At 41.2% G+C, this 19,296-nt stretch overlaps 1 protein-coding gene across 1 annotated transcript; it reads right to left on the bottom strand.

Annotated features, from left to right (window-relative positions):
• Positions 1–1,071: 1,071 nt before the first annotated feature.
• Positions 1,072–13,935, bottom strand: LAPTM4A (lysosomal protein transmembrane 4 alpha). Its single transcript, XM_068678688.1, has 7 exons — positions 13,723–13,935; positions 7,435–7,555; positions 5,215–5,291; positions 4,995–5,117; positions 3,782–3,877; positions 2,349–2,447; positions 1,072–1,852 (listed from the first exon to the last, which is right to left on the bottom strand). The coding sequence occupies exons 1-7, from the start codon at positions 13,819–13,821 to the stop codon at positions 1,778–1,780; spliced, it is 690 nt and encodes a 229-aa protein (XP_068534789.1). The 5' UTR covers positions 13,822–13,935; the 3' UTR covers positions 1,072–1,777.
• Between the last annotated feature and the right edge of the window lie 5,361 nt (positions 13,936–19,296).

The raw sequence follows: 19,296 nt of genomic DNA on the forward strand, positions 1-19,296 counted from the left end.
ACACGGGAACAGGCTGCCCAAGGAAGCGTTGGAGCCTCCATCTCTGGAGTTATATAAGGCATGTGGACAAAGCCCCAAGGGAAATGGTTTAGTGGTGGGACTCGGTAGATGAGGTTGACAGTTGGGCTTGATGATTTAGAAGATCTCTTCCAACCTAAAATCACAGATCCTTTCAGTTTCCCTGCAGAAACTAAAACTGACTGCATTCTAGCGGTCTGCAAGCACCTAAAGATTCCCCAGGCCCACAAGAACGCAGAGACTGGGTGCAGTTCGGACACCTGTGTGCACAGGGTAACTGGAAACGCAGGGTGCAGGACAGCAGCACAGGACGTTCACGTACTGACACAGTGTAAGGTGCTCTCACAGATGGCAGCTTGGTAACAAGAAAACTAAAGAACCTATGGCTGAAATTTGGTAATGACCAAAGGCATTTTTAAACTTCAAAGGGACAAGGAGGAGGTACGTACTCCAGGTGACTAGAATAATCAACAGCCTGCATGCTCCAGTAGTGTTAATCCTTTCCCCTGGTTTAATCACATATCCCTTTCATCTGCCGTAGTAGGAAGCCGGTTTCTCTTCAGCTATATTAGCAGATCATTAAAATAGCTTTTATCTGTAACCACAAAGAAGGAAGTGTAGAAAGATTTTTTTTTTTTAAAGAACACTACTGAAGCTATGGCTTATGTCCAGCAACTTTGGACATTCTCCAGTGGAAATACTTTTTAGTCCTACTTGTGTCTGTCCTGCTCTTACCATCTGAGCTTATCAGACATCAAATTTGCCCAGAGGGCTGGACACCTCACAATTCCCTCTTCCAAGCTTACGTGAGTAGCAATCAGAAGACAGTACTTAAACTGCAACAAAAGCTGCAAAACAAGCTTACACACTAAAGGGAATCCATGCTCTCCACCCAAAGGAGGATTTGCTTCTACTGGAGAACACAGATCAACCACCAAACCACCCTGTAGGAAATCAGGGTTCGCAAAGCTGTATATTAGCTGCAGTACACTGAAGCACTTCAAATAAAGTAATTTTTTTTTAAAAAAGGAAAAAAGGCAGGCCAGTCAAGGCTACTGGTAAACATTTCGTAAAAGATTTATTTAAGTATCATTTATCACAAAGAAGAAAATACATATAAGATTAGAAGCATGCAACCATCATCTACATTTCTATTTATTTTTCTTGCACTCACAGCACATTGTAATACAACTCCTGTGCCAACCTCGCTTCTTCCTGAAAATACTATGTTTCAGGACGTGGGATAAACAAAAAACAACACAGGAAGGTAAGATAACATATGAGAAAAGTGCAAAGTAAAAAAATTCACGTATATACCACATTCAAACCCCTCCCCCTCCAAAAACTGTATAAAGGCAAACTGTCATTCTGCTGCACAATCAGATTGTCTTTATGAACTACTTTACAAAAAAATTAATATAAATTAAGGGCACGATCCTGCAAACACTTATATTTGTAGCTAACTTTAATCATATATTGGCTCAGTTGATATTAAAAGCCACAAGTTAGTCACATGAATAAGTTCTTGCAGTATAAAGCCCTCAGGCAATAAAATGTTTAAGAGCATTAAGGAGAACAAAAATTAAAGCAAACAAAATCACTCCCAGATGTTTTACTTAGTAAGTTTATATCAAACATTTTAAACAGAACAGTTTGCTCCTAAAGCCCTGAATATTTCTAGTACTTAAGCAGTTTTGCAAGATTAAAAGACAAAACCCCCAAGAAGCTGGTACAGATGTTAATTAACATAAAAGTTGCTTCAGGCAGGTATGTAGGGAGGTGGAGGTTCCTTCTCAGGCATCTTCACTGCCATTTCGTAGGTTGGCAGAACATACTGGAGAGAAGACATTTTGAGGAGATTAATGGCGAAGGTTGAAGAAAAAAGCATAATAAAAACATGCATACCACATCAGCAATTTAACTCCCTGTTGCAGGCAAATATTTTTAAGAACTTACTGATTCCTCTAGTAAGCTATTGAGGAAGTGAAAGGCACACAGTTTAGTGCTTCACTGAACCTAACCTGACGTCATTAACTCTACCCCTCTGTCTCTTGGTTTTGCAAGACAGAAATGCAGGTTTTGATGCATGCAATCAGAAAGCTTCCCTCCGTTACAAAACACTCTGAGTCTCTTCTCTATAAAAAACTCATATTTTATGAGTTATAAGGTAACTCAAACAATCTATTTTAAAGAAGTTAAAGCAGCTACTGTTAATCTTCCCAGTCTTAGTTTACAGAACTGGACCAGATGTGTAAACACGCATGCATACTGCATTTTTCTACTTCAAAATTAAACACTTCTGGTTCCTTCAACCTAGAAAAGGTTTTTACCTGTGGAGGAGCTTCAAATGCAGGGTACACAGCTATCTCTGGCAAATTTCTGTTGCTGATGTATTTATAACAGTTCCATACACAGTTGATTAGATACGCCTGAAAGAAAAGAGATTTATCTTCTTAAAAACTTCATATGCATTAGCCAATTCAGAAATTAGATGCCGGATTACATTTCGATGACAAAAAAAGAAGCATAAATCAACTAAGTCAATATCTATCCGAGGGATGGTTGCTTATTAACAGATTTAGTCACACATGTATATTGTTGCTGTTCAGTCTTGCTGTCACAGTGACTCAAAGAGGATGAACGCCACACATTTCAGCACAAGAATTCAGAGATCCATCCAATTAATCTGTGTGCCTCAGCAGAGTTAGGCAAATTAATCCCTAATTGGCTTATGTTTCTGCGGATCTCAGTCCAAACTTGCTTGCAGGAGGACAGGCCAATGGCACAATCCCGCTCATCCCTAAATTAGCATTGTTATTTGTCCAACGCATGGGCAAAGGAGAGAACACACAGCCTGAGGTGCCAAGAGAGGAGAGCAGAGGAGAACAGCCCATGCTTTAGGTTAATGTTAGCTGCTGTTCAAAGATATACCATCTAACAGTCAGAGCATGATTACTTTTATTGCTATTAATCTGTACAGTATTGCTCAGTGTAGTTTTCACTGGCAAATTAGTACCTAGTTAATATACAAGGTACCAAATTAAGGTCCCAATCAATATAAAAATATGATCTACTATGTTAGGCTTCCACTCCCTTCCTCCTATCAGACACTCCTCTTGGAGAAAACAGAGAAAATGAGAAAACATTCTTTTCCATTACTTTTTTTCTTTAAGTTTAATGTAAATGCAATAAAAGAATATTGTAATGGCCGATGCGTATCACAAACTCATTTGTTTAACTTGCATGTTTTGCCTGCATATCATTTTTTGTAATGCAAATTAATTTCTATTTAGATATTCAAAAAAGTATTAACTGGTAATATCACCCTTCTCTAGAAGGATAGTGCAGCTCTGAATTAATTACTATTTCCTCCTTCCATCATCTCCTTCCTAAAGGATGTGTACTGGTTTAAGAGATTTTTAAAGTTTAAGTTTAGTTTAGAAACCTTGTATGCAATAACTCAGCTCTGTTTCACTACAAGCTTATTTATAAATATTAAAGTAACTCCACACATGCAAAAAGGTGGTATTTGAAGTCTTTGCATATTTCTATTCTCTATTCAGAAAAAGTAGAGCTGCACAAACATGCTGTGCTGCACACAACGTACAAACTAGTTGAAGAAACAATATAATTTTAATTATACTGGTAATTGAATATCCTAGCAATTCTGCTCAAAGAAGTTCTTAATTCAATACATTCACATATACCAATAGCATCTTAATGTAGCAACTCATGAAACAGACACAGTTAAATTGTAACTTACCTTTAGAATGATAAATAAAGCAAAGAATACCAGAACAATAAACAAGAGACAGCTGGAATCCAGTGAAAGAAGGTCATCTTTGTAAGGGAAATCCGGCTAGTTGAAACAAATAGGGTGGGGGGAGAAAAAAGGGAGAATGTAAGTGTGAGCATCATACATCGACAAATATGAGAGACACCCAAACTTTAACACCAAGTGAATTGAGGTCTTGTGTAAACAACTCTTTCAGAAACAATGAAAAGTTCGGGTTTTCTGTAGCTCCTTCTTAATCCTCCCACAAAACACACTACTTATCCTGCCTCTGTCCTGCAAAAAGAGATGACTACAGAAAGGGGCTACCTGTAAGGAAGCCTTGTAACTTCTATACTACAAGTCATTTCCTCAATCTCATGCTAATACAAACAGCCATGAAATTCCCTTTTTAACAGCTGCAGAACATTTGCCCTCCCCGCCTGACAACTCTACTTCTCACCAGTCCAACCAGTTACATGTACACATGCAAACTAGAAAGCACAAGATTTGCCCCTGAACTTCACAAGGGGCCAAAACACACCAAAAAGCTTCTGCAAATTTCAGACTCTTCTTATTCCCTGACCACAGTAACAAAGCCTCTCCCCAGCATCAAGCCATTTTTTGTTTTCAGCAGAATTTTTCAGCATCTACTTGCACAGATCTAAACACCAGCCAGAAAAGAGTTTGTGATCCATGCCAACTATTCTATCTACTATTCTATTCTATCTATTCTATATCTATTCTATCTACTGAGTCTCCTAATAGTTAAGAAAACTAAACAGAAATAGGCAGCATTAATGACCACTCCATTGCGGTCTCATCAGAAGCCCTTGCTGCAAAACAAGAGCCACAGAGGACGTAAAAAGGAATCCCCAATTCCACCCCATCATGTTGCAGACCATACATCGCATCACACTTGCGCCACGTGTAAACTAACTACAGGCAGATTAAACCAACATTTCCTTTCACAACTAATTCTCTCCTCTCCCTAGCTTTCCATTTAGAGAACACCACCACCTTCTGTCCTTCCACCTCTGATAAGCTCTCGTTCTCACAACCACCCCAGCAGGTATCGTCTATGGCTGCTGCAGTCCCAGCTCCTCTTTTAGGGACAGGAGGATGAGTATAGCTCTTATAGCACTTACCAAACCAAAGTTTAATTTGAAACGTAAGTGGTAGCACAAGCTGAACAAGTACTTACCAACTGATCCAGGTAATCCTTGATTCTGGGCAAGTAGGTGAGAGAACTGATTGCAACCAGACAACTGAGCACAAAGTCAAAGAGCTGGTAACAGAAGAACGGGATCAGCCAGCCTACACGATGCTAAAAAAAAAAAAAAGAAAAAAAAAGCTGCTTATGAAGTATTTTGTTAAAAAAATGAAGTAGCAAGTTAAAAAACGTAGACTATAGGTATACTTACAGCAATTGCACCATACACCATCATTGCACTGATTGTGAACATGAGGAGGGAGATGGCAAACAGAACGCAGGCATTTTCTGCATTAAAAAAGACACCAAGATAAGTATCAGTCATTTCCTAAAGTTACCACACTGCACCTGACAAGCACACAAGTTTTATCTATTATTATGATCTGTTCTCACTCAGCTGTTTCCTCTGTGCAAAATGGAAGTTGGGGGTTTGAGTAACTCAGTCTTCTACTGAAGGAAAAAGAGCTGGTTCAAGAAAACCTGCAGGCATTCAGAAAAAAAATCCGTCTTAATCGAAAGCCTGAATAAGGCTCAGACACATCAGTTAGAAGCCTGACAAAGTTCGACTGCAATGCAACATAATGACTCTTATTTGCATTATGTCAGTGTTGAAAGTACGTGGGTGATTAATTTTACAATTGGAAAGAGTTTTAAGTGAAGTCAGCACACTATCAACCTTTCTACTTGAAAACGGTTTGATTATATAATTTGGTCATTGGCAGGGGAAACGGCACTGCTGCTTAAGTACCAGCAAGGAAAATAGGAAATGACTGTGTAGAAGGTATCCTACTATTTACAAGAAAAAGCAGCTGAACAGAAGCCAAGTGGTAGCAGAATCCAGGACACTCATGAAAACTGAATGATAAAGATTCCCCTCAAGCATCAGGGTCACTGATGACAGAAGCACAGCTGCTTTCCACAAGTTAGATTACACTAACTCTCCTACAGCAGGCACACTTTACATTTTTAAACAGAAAAAAAAAAAAAACAGCTTGTGAGTCTATAGATGCTATAAGCTCATTTTTTTTTAAAATGAAGCTGAAGCCAAACTCTTGTGGTTCACATGCTTGAAAGAGCTGATCTGCAACTGATCTGAAAATTACACTACAGAAACATTTGCATACCTAATTCATTACACGGTCTACACACAGATGGCATCAAGGAGGCCCTCATGTGTCTGAGATGCATTGCCTTGATCAGAGATCCTGAAGCACTCGTGAATAACCAACAAGTGTCATACCAGTAGTGACAGATTCTCAGAAGAAAACCCACACAGTACAATTTTCATTGTGAGTATGGATGAAGTCCTTTCATAGACACAAAAACTTTCAGTCCATACCAGAACACAGGGAACAGAAGTCTATGCCAAGAAACAGGCAACAGCCATTTTACACTAAAAAGTAGTGAAAACACCTTCAGAAGCATCTATCAGTCATCGGCTACTACACATACCAACATTCACTACAAAACACACACCATTTTTACAATTATCTCTTGTAACTTTATTTAGTACGTTAGCTTTATGAAGCATTTGATCCTTGTCCCCACTTCATTTCATTACTAATGAACACAAGCCAAAATTACAGAAGTGACAGTTCCTCACGTCAGATCATGAACGAGGAACAAAGATCGTAAATTGGAACTCTCAAAATCCAGACCTGTGCTGTACTATTCGTCTTCACTCCAACCCTTGCTAAATTTTGGTATAATTTAACAGGAGGAGACTAGACATATTAGAAGTACCACTCATCGTACGACTGCACACTTAAAAACAAGTAAAAACCACATTAAAAAGAGGAAAGTACACAAGATTATATATCATATACTACACTTAGAAACCCTGGTCATTAAAGACAAGGGTTTGACACCAGCTACACTTGTAGACATCATACACTTCATCTGTAACAATACACCAGGAAGTAATTTTAATTTTGCTCATAATGCTCTCTTCAAGTACTTGGCATTCTAATTTTTCCACTCAGAAAGATGGCAAGCTTTTTTCTTAGCAGGCTTGCACACAACAGCTGTAAAGCTCTTTCCTTAGATCTGTGACAACCACTTATAAAACCTAGACACTTCTGAAGAATAAGCTCTATTTTTGGTTTTATTGACCCAGCAAGAATAGTAAATGTTTGTAGATAATGCGAATTGTTGATGTTCCACATGTACTAACATGAGTGTTGATGAAAGCCAAGAATTTTTTTTTTAGCAATCTTATCATTTAAGATGCTTAATGATATGAGGTAAAAATAATATTGCATTGAAGTTTTTTATATTCATAGTAAAACTCATTAATAATTGGAAAGACATTCAGAAAGCAAGAAAACTGTATTTAAAAGTTGCATGCATGTATTACACACTACAGCAAGGCACATACGCTATGATACTGCATGGTTTGTTTTTTTGTGGGACAAACGAGCCGTGCACCTACCAGCCATCCTCTCGGAAGCATAGTAGTTCCCGATGACTTCATACTGGATATCAACAGTTGGCACTATGTTTGGATGAGTCACTTCCACAGTCAGCAAGATGCCCATCAGCAAATTCACCACCTGAGAAAGATCAGAGTTACCTGGAAGTTCCTCACACTGCTACAGCTACGGTCATTTTAAGGACGTTATTAAATCTTTCAGTTCAGTTAGAAATAAGCAATTTGGCTGGCGGGGGGGGGGGGGGGGGGGGGGAGAGAAGCAGACAACAGAACCATTTAAGATGAAGTTTCAAGCTGATTCAGTTAAAACCCTACCAAAAAAAATGCACTACACGGATGCTAGTTTCAATGAATCATAATTAAGAAATGCTGCAAATGAAGAGGACAGATAGGGTTTGTAGGGATTCAAGTGCCCTGAGCTGATACTGCATGATCAATATACAGCCATGTGGACTGGAAAACTGGGAACAGAAAAAGAAGCAGGAAGGAAAACGTACAATGGTGAACAAGGCACATTTACAGAGTTTCTGCTTCCTCCAACAACCTCAAAGGCAGAGTTGATTTAATGCACAACTAAGTCACTGCACCCTACTCTTTGGGGCAAGCAGTGCAAGGAGATGTGCAAACACAACACAGTAAATACCAACCATGAGAGAAAAGTTAGGTTACAGCTCAAATCCTCAGCCGTAGCTTGCTTCCTGTTTCTCCCCCATGTTAGATTTAATAGAAGCAGTGTAGAACTGGCTCTCCCCTACCTAGATAATTTATTAAAAACCTCTTCAGACTGCCTAAGCAAACACAGGTGAAATTAAAGAAATTTCACACTAAGACTGAACTCCAAAATCCATAAGCATCCAGCACTGGCTATACGCACACCAGTTCCTTTCCTTACCCTGCTGTTGAAGACTATTTCTGTTTCTCCATTTTGGTACATACCAGAAATGCTTTCAGTAACAGTAAGAGCTCAAAGAGTCAAAAGCTGCTGAAACCTCTGGAAAACTGCCTTCGCAGCATTTAGAGCCTATTCAGGACTTACAGGGGCATAGTTTCTGTTACTAGTATCTGGAGAGACAGGCCAAAGAAAAAGGTTTCATAATAAAAAAACCTTCACAATAGCATTTTCAAGCCACAGTCATTTCTCCAATCAGTATTCAGCACAGTCACTACCACCAGCAGGATCTTTTACAATTAGCCTCCGAGGGGGAAAAAACAACAAAAACACCAAACCACCACAAATTGGTTCACAGCTTCTCATGACGTAAGAATATTTGCCAAACATTTCTTCTACTGCCATGGTTCCAGGGGTCTACACCACCAAAAGCAGCAACTCCGTGCACAGCTACTAAAGTTTTAAGTAAAATCATTTTTGAATGTTTTAAAGGAGTATTAGCTTTTAAGACTCACAGTTCATACTAGTTTCGTTATTGTTCCCCCTGCCCTTTTTTTAAGTTTCTGAGATATCCTAGAGATAAGTTTACTTACACTTTCTCCAAAAAGAACCCTTCATTGAAAGCTGACAACTGTAGGAATAGCACTATGTCATCAGCTTTAGACAAACTTATTAGAAGCTCCAGCTACTTGGATCCTCAATTTTGTGCTGTGGAAGGCCAAATGTAGCACAAAAATAGTACAGCTGGCAGTAAATAATCACATTTAGCCACCAGTATCTTCGGTCTTGAAATACGCTTATTTTTCCCCTCACAAGAGGCTTCCCACAGGGCAAACTGTAAAGCTGCTCACCTGCCCTTTGCTTAAATCTTATTTTGTTTCACCATTGTTCAAAGGTATAGAATATGATCTCTCACCACTCGTTTCCTGCTTCTCCACTCTGGCTTTTAATGCCTTCTCAAGCTTTTTATTTCCTCCTCTCTGCGAATGAATCAGAAGTATCAACCTATACTTTGGAAAATGACTTTTGTCTCTACTTATTTTAAGCAGCTTATGTCGAGGTCCAGGTATCTGGCTGTTGAAACACGAATTTCTACTTTGTAAAACACAAACAGACTTGGTCAGTTATTGACAGTTCACTTATTATATACAGTCACCCTTTTAACTTAAATAGTGAAACAGTTGAGAAACTTTAGCTGCTAGCTTCATCTTTAAAAATTGTAAGCTTTCATGCCTTAGAATCGTGTCTCTGTCATCCTACGACTGTCACTGGTTTTTATTTTCATCCTACCCACGGTCCCAATTTAGCATACATAATTCTTAGTAATTTCACTAGTTAATGAGCACAGTTCAGAGCATCAAAGCTTTGTTTTCTCATCCGGAAATGGTGTGCAAGGAAAAATACAAAATTAGAGTCATTTGAAATCCAGCCTATGCGAACAGTATTTTTACTGTCTCATTGATCCTAACTTGAAACAAACAAACACCTCTGCCGATGAATGCCCCGGGGCTGCCAGGATGCCATCGCTGCTCTTTGTGAATCATATCACAGCGCTGAGCAATTCCTCATGTACAACATATGGATGGCAATTAGGAGGTACCACAACTCCAAATTAGCAGTGCTTTCAAGCAAGAAGCCAGAGCTTGTATCTAACTGCAGCCATTCCTCTCTCACAAAAGCCTGATAACAGCAAGACCACAAGGCTCGTTTCAACTCCCCAGTCAGCACAAACAACTGCAAGAGTATGGCTTGGATTGCAAGGCATCTTCAGTTTTTAACTGAATTTACTCACTGTGAATAAAATATGCATTCATGAGCAGTCTGCACAGAATAGAAAACGTGGTCTGAAAACACACGTAACACAGAGAAACCTGAGAGCAATCTAAATATTAATAAATAATAAAAACAAAAAAGAAAGCCACCAGTCCCGACAAACCAGCCCTCAATAGGGACTTGAGGAGTTGACACCTCAGAAATCCCAGCAGCCCCCTTGCTAGGCTTGTTAGTTAGGAAGTCAAAAAAAATACAGTTTAAATTCTTAATCAAAAGATGGTTCTATGAAGAGGACAACAATTAGTTTTGTAGAAAGCGCTACACTGAACAGTTGGAGAAGCATATTTTGCTTTTAAAACCAGAATAACTGAGCTCAAGAGAAGTTCAGTATAGCTTATATATTTAAAAAAAAAAAAAAGCTGGTATTGAAGTAAAAAGCCAACACTTATTACAAACAAATACAGAAATACTAGCTCTCCATACAATCAGAACTCAGAACACTATGGAACTATAAAGAGCAATTAGCTTTTTAATTAGCAAGCTCTTATCTCCGTGGTATGTATACCAATAATCACGTATACCTGCTAATCATGCAAGTGCTTCCTATCTCTGGAGACCTGAACATGAAACCTCAGTTTCCCCAAGCACCCTAAAGTCCAAGTGCCTAAAAGTCTTGGATGGAAACAAGAATTCCTACTGACATTCCTGTTTCTATGAGCAAGAAAGGTTGAAAGAAAGTGTAGTTGAGCCTTGCAACAACTACACTTTCCCACCTCTCACTTTTCCAGTATTTTTCTTTAAACATAGTCTTGAAGAAACAAACCAAAGTGGCTTTGTTTTGTTTTTCTTGCTGGTATACCGAAAACAGGGTATTCCAGAGCTCCTAGCACTGCCAGGATCTGATAGAAACCAGTTCTATTTCGTCTCTTTTGGAAGTTTTGTTCGGTGAACAAACGTCTCCAGAGATCATCCTGACCCTCCCCGTAAGCAGTAGCAATTGCATCACTTTGATTCCATCCCTGAGGTTTGCTGCCAGAACGCAACAGCCACTCCCTCCAAAACAATGCTCGTACTTTCAGACTGTTTATTGAGCTCTGATCTGATTTTGCCAATGTGTTCACGTTTCCGGTTTCTGGAAAGCACTGTGCCTAATAAGAAAGTTTACAGGAAGAAAACTTCAAAGCCACATGTTTGCAATTACGAAGCTGGGAATAGGAGGTTTCCTTCCCTTCCTACACAGACCAGCAGCGAGCGTTACAGGGTAAACCGAGCTATACTAGCCCTGAAACTCAAGTATGAGTCCTCTAGGAACACTCTGAACTCATTTTTTCACAAAGTTTATCTATTTATCAGAACCAGTGGCAGAAGAGAACTGACGCATGCTTAAAAGAGGGAGTTTAATCACAGAGCACCAACAGACATTTTAGAAGATAAGGCTGTTGTTCTCTCTAGACTCACAGAAGCAGACAGAAAAGACAGCGATACAGAACTTTTAAAGAGGAGCAAAGTTCATTTGATGCAAGATTTAGAACTATACGCATAGGCAAAGAACAGGAAAACGCCTAAAGAAACAGTTACATAAGAATAACGCAGACGTATAATGCCAGAACCCTTATCTTACTGAAACATCTGGAGTAGATTGCTATGGGACTCCATTTTATGCTTGGTATCAAATTCCTTCAGGACTGCAGAGCACGAGATCAGTGCATTCAGTAAATACAGGCTGACCAAGATCTTCACTAACACAAAACTATTGCAGAGCTAAGTGTTCTCCTCCACAAAGAACTGCCTCCCTCAGAAACGAGAAAAGTTATTACCTCTTGCCACCCTAACTTACAGGTCTAGATCATTAAATTGACATAGAAACATTAATTTCAGTGTTTCAGACGCTACCTTGTGATAAATGATACGCATACACGGCTCGCTAATTAACACATCTGAACAAACTGACACACCACAAACTGTTTAATTTATTGAGGAAAAAATTATCGGCAGAAACATTAGTTTTATTTTCACCGTCTGAATTGTAGTTATAATTTATCCCTTTTGAAGGCTGACTAAGTTTCAATTTAAAGCAACAGGCAAGACAAGACCACTTCAGAATTGGAGCCTTCTTTCAGCTCAGACAGCTAGCAGGTGGCAGACAGGTGTGTGTCACCTTCTCCCAGCAAACCAGGGCAAAAGCTCCAAGTACGCTGCGCCAGAAAGCACAGCCATGCCCCTTCCAGGTTCCTGGGTTTCCACACACTCCTGCTAACAGGAAACGAAAGTGGGGAATGCAGCAAGGTGCGTTTGTTTCATAACAAGCACGATTGCCTCCTGCCTGTTAAGGATTTCTGCTGTTCCTTGACGTACCAGCATTCCCCAAGTTTTACAGGATTCCCAAACAAGTCCAATATTCAATACAGCAAAGGACTAAGTTCTAATATTAGTTCATGTAAGACAGAAACTAATCAACACTAGGTCAGCTTTCCAGTTTTTCAAACTTGATTTTTTACTCAAAAATATTAAGATATCTCTTTCCTTGAGTTTTGTTATACTTTTCACACCGTGCTGTGGCTTTTCTCACAGTTTTCTCCTGCCATTTTATCACTTGCCAGAACCACCTTCTATCCCTGGAAGGACTGAGAGGGGCAAAAAACACAAAAGGGGTAAAAATTAAAAAGATAATCTCTCAATACTTGCTGAAGAGAGACCATAGGCTCTCTGAAAGTTAAATCCCCACTTATTTCTCCTACTGTAACAGTAGTTTCAGTGCATGGCTCCTCCACACCAAAGCATAAGAATGCAACATTTGCTATTTTTACCATCTGGGGAAGGGTAAAGGAAAATACAGGCTTTGGTTACAGCTCTGGAGAATAGAAAAGCTCTGATGCAACATGTTTAAATCATCCTCACATTTTTACTGCCCACTAGGGTAACAGGAAGGAAAGATGAGGAAAGGACTTCAATAAAGGGGAACTTGCTTGGCCCATGTCTGAACTCAATGTTACTGCTTTTGCGTTTTTATTTCACTCTAGTTCAAAACCATCTTTAATAGCCGAGTTCTCTCTTAGAGAAAGAGTCAGAAAACAGGAAGTGTTTTGGAAAAAACAGACCTGTTTCTATAGCTCCCCAACAACCCTGTGGAAGGACGGAGAGCTCCCCTTTCCCACCGAGCTCCTCGGGACGACCTCGGTACCGGCTTGCTCGGGACCCTCACCTCCCCCCGGGGGTTACACGCCGCTCAGGGAGGCCGTTTCTTATCGCCTCACTCCCCACATGCCCCACATTCCAGCCTCCCCAAGCACTTTATCAGCTCTCCTGCCAAGGGCACCCTCAGCACCGCCCGAAACGCGTCAAGGCGGCACCCCTCCAGCCTCAGGACGGACACAGGAGCCAGGACCAGCAACAAGACCCCGAGCACGACGCCTCAGGGCTCTGCCTCCCTTCCCATTCCCCATGGCCGAGCCCTGACGGGACCAAACCCCCCCCCCCCCCAATGTCCCCCTCCCCTCAGGAGCCCCCCCCCCAAGTGCGCATGCGCGCTGCCCCCTCCTCACACCCCCCCTCCCACCCCAGACCCGAGGCGCCGCGCATGCGCGCTCGCCCCGCCGTTGCCCCCCGCGCCGGGCGCAGGCTCTCACCATGTACCAGGTGCCCAGGATGATGGTGCCGGTCCGCACGTGGCAGCAGCCGCAGCAGCGGGTGCTGTAGAAGCGGTCCCGGCTCCGCTTGAACGTCATGGTGGCAGCGACACCGCCGGGCTCCCTCCCGCCTACCGGGCCCGCCGCCGCCGCCGCTCGCTCTGGCCGGGCTCCTCTCCCTCAGCTGGGGGCTGGAGAACCCCCGCTCGCGCGTCACCGCCGCTCCGGCCAATCAGGAGTCGGCAGAGGGGGCGCGGGGGGCGGGGCCTGCGGGAGGGCCCACGCGTTGCCTCGGCGACGGGAGATTGGCGGCGCGCTGGGCCAATCGGCGCGCACCGGGTGCGACGCCCTGGCGTTCACCTGCGGAGGGGCGGGGCGGGGCTTACCTGAGGCACGGTGAGCGCCGCCCCCGCCCCCCCACACCCCTCGTCCGCCATTTTGGGGCGGGCCGGGAGCCCCCCGGCCGCCATTTTGGGGCGGGACCCCCCGCCCCCTGCGCGCACCTCAGCGCCCAGGCTGCCCGCGCACCGGGCGGGTTCCGCGGCTTCCACTGAAATTCAGCCAAATTCTAGCGAGTTTAATTCGCTTAAACCTTTTTTTCCTTTTTTTTTTTTTTTTTTTTTATTTCTTCACGAAATCCTCGGATTAAATTACTGGTGTTGTGCGTTACGTGCTGAGCGGCTATGGAATCAGGGCGCAAACAGAAGAGGAACATGTTAGTTCGCAGAGACTTTTTTTTTTTTTTTTTTTTTTTGTGAGTCAAATTCCCTGTTTCAGAGCGTATAATATTAATCACAGAATCATAAAGGTTGGAAAAGACCTCCAAGACCACCTAGTCCAACCATCCCCTACCACCACTGTCACCCACTAAACCACGTCCCCAAGCACCACATCCAACCCTCCCTTGAACACCCCCAGGGGCGGCGACTCCACCACCTCCCTGGGCAGCCCATTCCAGTAATATTCCAACATTTAGTCTCACTGAAAGTCGCAGGTGCTACCAGACACACGTGTTAATGAGAAATAATGTGTGTAAATCTGAGTGCTGCCTCCGTACGCGTGATAAGAGACTGCTCCAGCATTTAGCAGCAAAAGCTCCTGTTCACATGCAGAGGGGGACCCATAAACTTCCCCTGACCCAGTGACATCAGCGGGTTTTGGAGCCTCGCACTGTTGATACAGATACGCACACAGTTTATTTTAACCCTGGTGCAGCTGCGAGTATTTCCTTCTTGGCTGCACACAACTGATTTGAGACACTCATAGAACATAAATATTTGCTGTGTGTGTATATACCAAGATGTATGTTATCTGCCAGTATTAATACTGTTTTTTCACTCTGAACAATGAGAAGGTAACGAGGGTGACTGTGCTTGTCCTATTGATACATTCCAGATCCTACAATTAACGCATGTTATTGTTTTAGCTACTTAGTCTATTTTTAAACATGAACTGTTGCTGAGTCGTTTGAAATGATTTAGTTAAAGGCTTTAAAACTGACCTTTTTATTTTAAATCCCCTGTGTTCCATAATTGGTGTTTTTCTTCCTGAGGGCATATTTCATTTTTGAATAAACATATTGTAAGTGCTGCTAAGACTGCTCTAATGGTCCTATTACAAGCTATTGTTTGTTTCCTTAGTGTTCCTAATGTTCCCTGTGCACAGATGCTTAGTAATCAACAGACTGATTTAATGTAACAAAACCGGACTAATTTTAATCAATAAACATGTACATATGTAAATAAATACAAAAAGAATGTGCATTTTGTTGCAATCAGTCATTTTAAAAATAATTTTCCTCACAGATGGCATGTTGGGAAGCCTAAGCCGACTATTTCTGCAGCACTCACGTCTGAGCTGATCGCATCATTGCTGCAGAGCTAAGAGAGACTTCGCTTCCCGTTGGTCTTTCCCTGCGTGAAAGATGAATTCAAGGGCTAGAGCGAGTCCCAAGAGAAATCAGGAGTTTCTTGCTTGGGTTAGGACGTTCGCTTGGAAGCACCAAGATCCCACTCTCAGTTTAAAGAGGTGTTACAGTATGTGAGGGCAAGTTCTTGAACGAGGATCCTCCAGATGGACACTTTGCCTTCACCAGTATCACTGGCAGCTCTCATGTCAGGCTCAGATCTTCAGGGCTATTTTCGTGAGATGAAAGAAATCCTAATTAAGTGTTCATATCTTTGTCTGCCAGGCTTGGAATAAAAACCGATGCTATTCCCATGAGCTTCACTGCTTGTTATACCCTGCAGACAACAGAGATACTGAAAAGAATAATGTGAATGTCATTTAACATCACAAAGCAGCTTTCCACAGCTGGATAGACTGATGTGGAACTATTGAGTGAGCAAAAAATATCTCTCTAATATCTCTTCCCCTCAAAAAAAAAAAAAAAAAAAAAAAAAAAAAAAAGATTAAAAGACTATTTTGAGAATGATAATGATTGCATTATTTTCTGTAAATGGAGGAAGAGAGGATAGGTTAATGACTTTAGTCCTACTCTCTGTGAAAGATACCGGTTCTTCCATGCCACAGGCAGCCCAGATGACCTCAGGCAAGACGCTTCCTTCTCTTTGAGCCTTAATTCTCTTCTTTTGCTAGTTCAGAAAGGATTTGTGAAGCTAAATGTATTAATAATTCTGAAGGCTCAGCTTATAGCCATGGCAGCCAGAGCAAAAACTCAGAGAGACAGAAGGAATCGGTGATAAATTTTTCTTCCTAATTAGCAAAAAGACCTTGACATTGTGGGAGCAAATTACCCACTTCCACAATGGTAAGAGCAAAAAGCATTACATGTGCTAGCTAGTCAGAAGCCACTGCAAAAGGGTTCTGATTCCTTTACCAGCGTGACACTCCTTCTCTCTCAGCAGGTACGGAGGGAAGGAGTTTTGAGATCACAGCATGGCTCGTTAGCCAGACTAGTAAGGTGTTTCAAAATCTGTGTCTAGACAGGAGATTTTAACTTCCATCTTGAGAGTGCATGGCGATGTTTAACTAAATGTAAAGTATTATTTTTGAATAATCATATTCATAGGTATATATATTTGGATATAATCATACTAAAAATAATATAAAAACATGACAGCAGCATAGCTAGGATCATGTAAATGAGATGCCAGCTTTCATTCTCCTTCAATCTTCTCTGTGATTCAGCTTCTTAAAAAAAGTAAATCCAACACCTGTAAGCTGCCAAAAGATCACTAAGACTGTTTTATGCAGATCTTTGTTAATCCAAGGTTTCTCCCTTTTGTGCCATTCTTCAGTCTATCCCTGGCTAAAAGATGTTAGTTTAGAGTGATGTTGTAATCATTATTTAACATCTGCATGCACTGAATTACTGGATTATTGTCAGGTTGCATATGAAAGATGATGTGCTATTCTGCTTCAAGTGTCTGTTACTGCTTGTGTGAGGGAAAACCTGCAGACCATGATCTGATAATTATGTAGCCTCCATGGACACTGTTTCTATCTCTTTATAATTAACATATTGTGCTGCTTGGGGTTGGGGAAACTGAGGAACAGTGAGATGAGGTGATGTCGCCAATAACAATGTCTGCTGAAAGTGATAGGAACATCAAGCAAATCTCTTGCCCAGTGGCTTCTTTACTAAGGAAAAACGTTGCAGTGAAGGACATGTTTTAAGTCTTCGTTCCCCAAAGGAAGGCGCTTCATTACAAGGGCAGGAACAGCCTAACTTTAATTTTTATTTTTTTTTCATCTCTTGACTCTCTGTGTCTGCTACTCTACCTTATCCAAAAACAAACAAAAACAGGAAAGGTGCTTCTCAGACTTGGATATTTTCTACAGTGAAGAAACATTTTTAAATTTTGAAACAAAAAAAGCAAGTTTTTAAACATCGTAGAGAAACTAACATAACTAACATCTTTACATAGATGCTGCAGTATAAAACAATGGATCCCTTCAACAGAATTTAGAAAAATCGATAGAACTCGTGGAGAAGATGTGAAAATACCTGGGCTGAGAGCATGGATTGGCTTTTTGCTTCTTTAAAAAGGATAAGAATGTATGGGAGTAAAAGCAGAGCCTTAACGTATCAATGGGAAAAAAATAATAATAATAAAAACAAAACAAATTAGTCAGGAGGAAAGCTTTCCTGTTGGTGAACACAGTGAAATCCTAGATATCCTGAAGTCAGCATTAACAAATTTGCCCACTGTTTTTCTCCAAGATGGATGCTGCAAGAAGAATACAAGCTAATCCAAAGATTCAGTGATTGATTGTAAAAGAGATAAGAACGTATCACAATAAGTTTTTTGGTTATTGGATTTTACTTTTGTTTATTGAATTAATCAGCATCACTTTGGGATCCCTAATGTAATGTTCCAATCATCTACGTTTTGTTCTGGTTGATTGCTGTTAACAATATGAATTATGTTTTACCAGCAAGAGTCAATTTAACTCAGTTCCAAACTTTTAACTTGTAACAGATGGATAAGAAAGTTGGGGTTAGAAAAGCAGTTAAAACATGACAGCATGATGTAAAACTTTTATTAACACAAGAGTCTGTTACTGGGTTACTTGTTGTACTCTCAGGTTTTCTCGGTATCAAACACTGAAGAAAAGTTCTCATATTCATTTACAGAATCAAAGTCTGCTAAGCTAGAAGAGCCATAGTTCATTTCCATCGTACAGCTGAGGAGCAATAAAAACGTCTAAAAATAACATATGGCATTTTCCTCAATCTAAAATGGTACTTGCAAGTCCAGATATCTCAGTAATTTCACGTGTCTGAAAGTGAGTGCTGGCTTCCTCTGGAGACAGGAAATGTCCTTTACTTGCTCCCCTGTCCAGCCCCAAGCCCAGAGGTGCCTCTCCACAAATTTTGGCAGGATTTAGAGAGGAGCCTGGGAATCCGAATGTTGCCTGCTCAGGGAAGAAGGAAGAGTTACCTTCCGGTGATTTGTTATTTCTTTAAACATCGGCTTTTTGAATCACTTTGCAGTCTGGGACATTGGAAAGGAGTTCCAGGAGCACAGCAGCAGGCAGCTGATGCACTCAGAAGTGCTTGATGAAGCCCTTTGTCATTTGTCTCTGTAGCTTAGAGCGCTCAGAACCACTGCCAAAGGAAGGCAGTGCAAGCATGCAGAAATCAAAGTTTGACATAAAATGAAGTTTACCAAATTTCTAATTGTTTCCTAATGGGACAGTAGAGGGGTCAGTTCTGTTATGGTGACGTTTTCCTGGGAAGACGCAGGGAGTTTATTTCTGAGCCCAGCGCACCAGTGTCCTTCAGTAAGGGAGGACATTTCCTTCGCAGATCAGAACATCTGCGGAGCACAATGTCAGGGGTGGCACATGCTGGAAAGTTCAATCTGCCTTGAAGGACCCCCAGGTCTGGGTCAGTTCTATCGCTGAAGGACAAGATTTCCCTTATCTAACCTTTGTGGCCTGTAACTTAAAAAACCCTCTCTCCTCACCAGGAGTCAGCTATTTCGGCATTACGCAGCAGGCCTTTGTTGTAAGCACAGCTTATAAAAAGCAAATAAATTATTTTCTGTCAGGCAATTAGCGTGTCTACCTGATACTCAGCTTGTGCAGATGTGTCAGCTGTGCCTC

The sequence above is a fragment of the Anas acuta genome, chromosome 3, assembly GCF_963932015.1.
Source record: "Anas acuta chromosome 3, bAnaAcu1.1, whole genome shotgun sequence".
Taxonomy (NCBI): domain Eukaryota; kingdom Metazoa; phylum Chordata; class Aves; order Anseriformes; family Anatidae; genus Anas; species Anas acuta.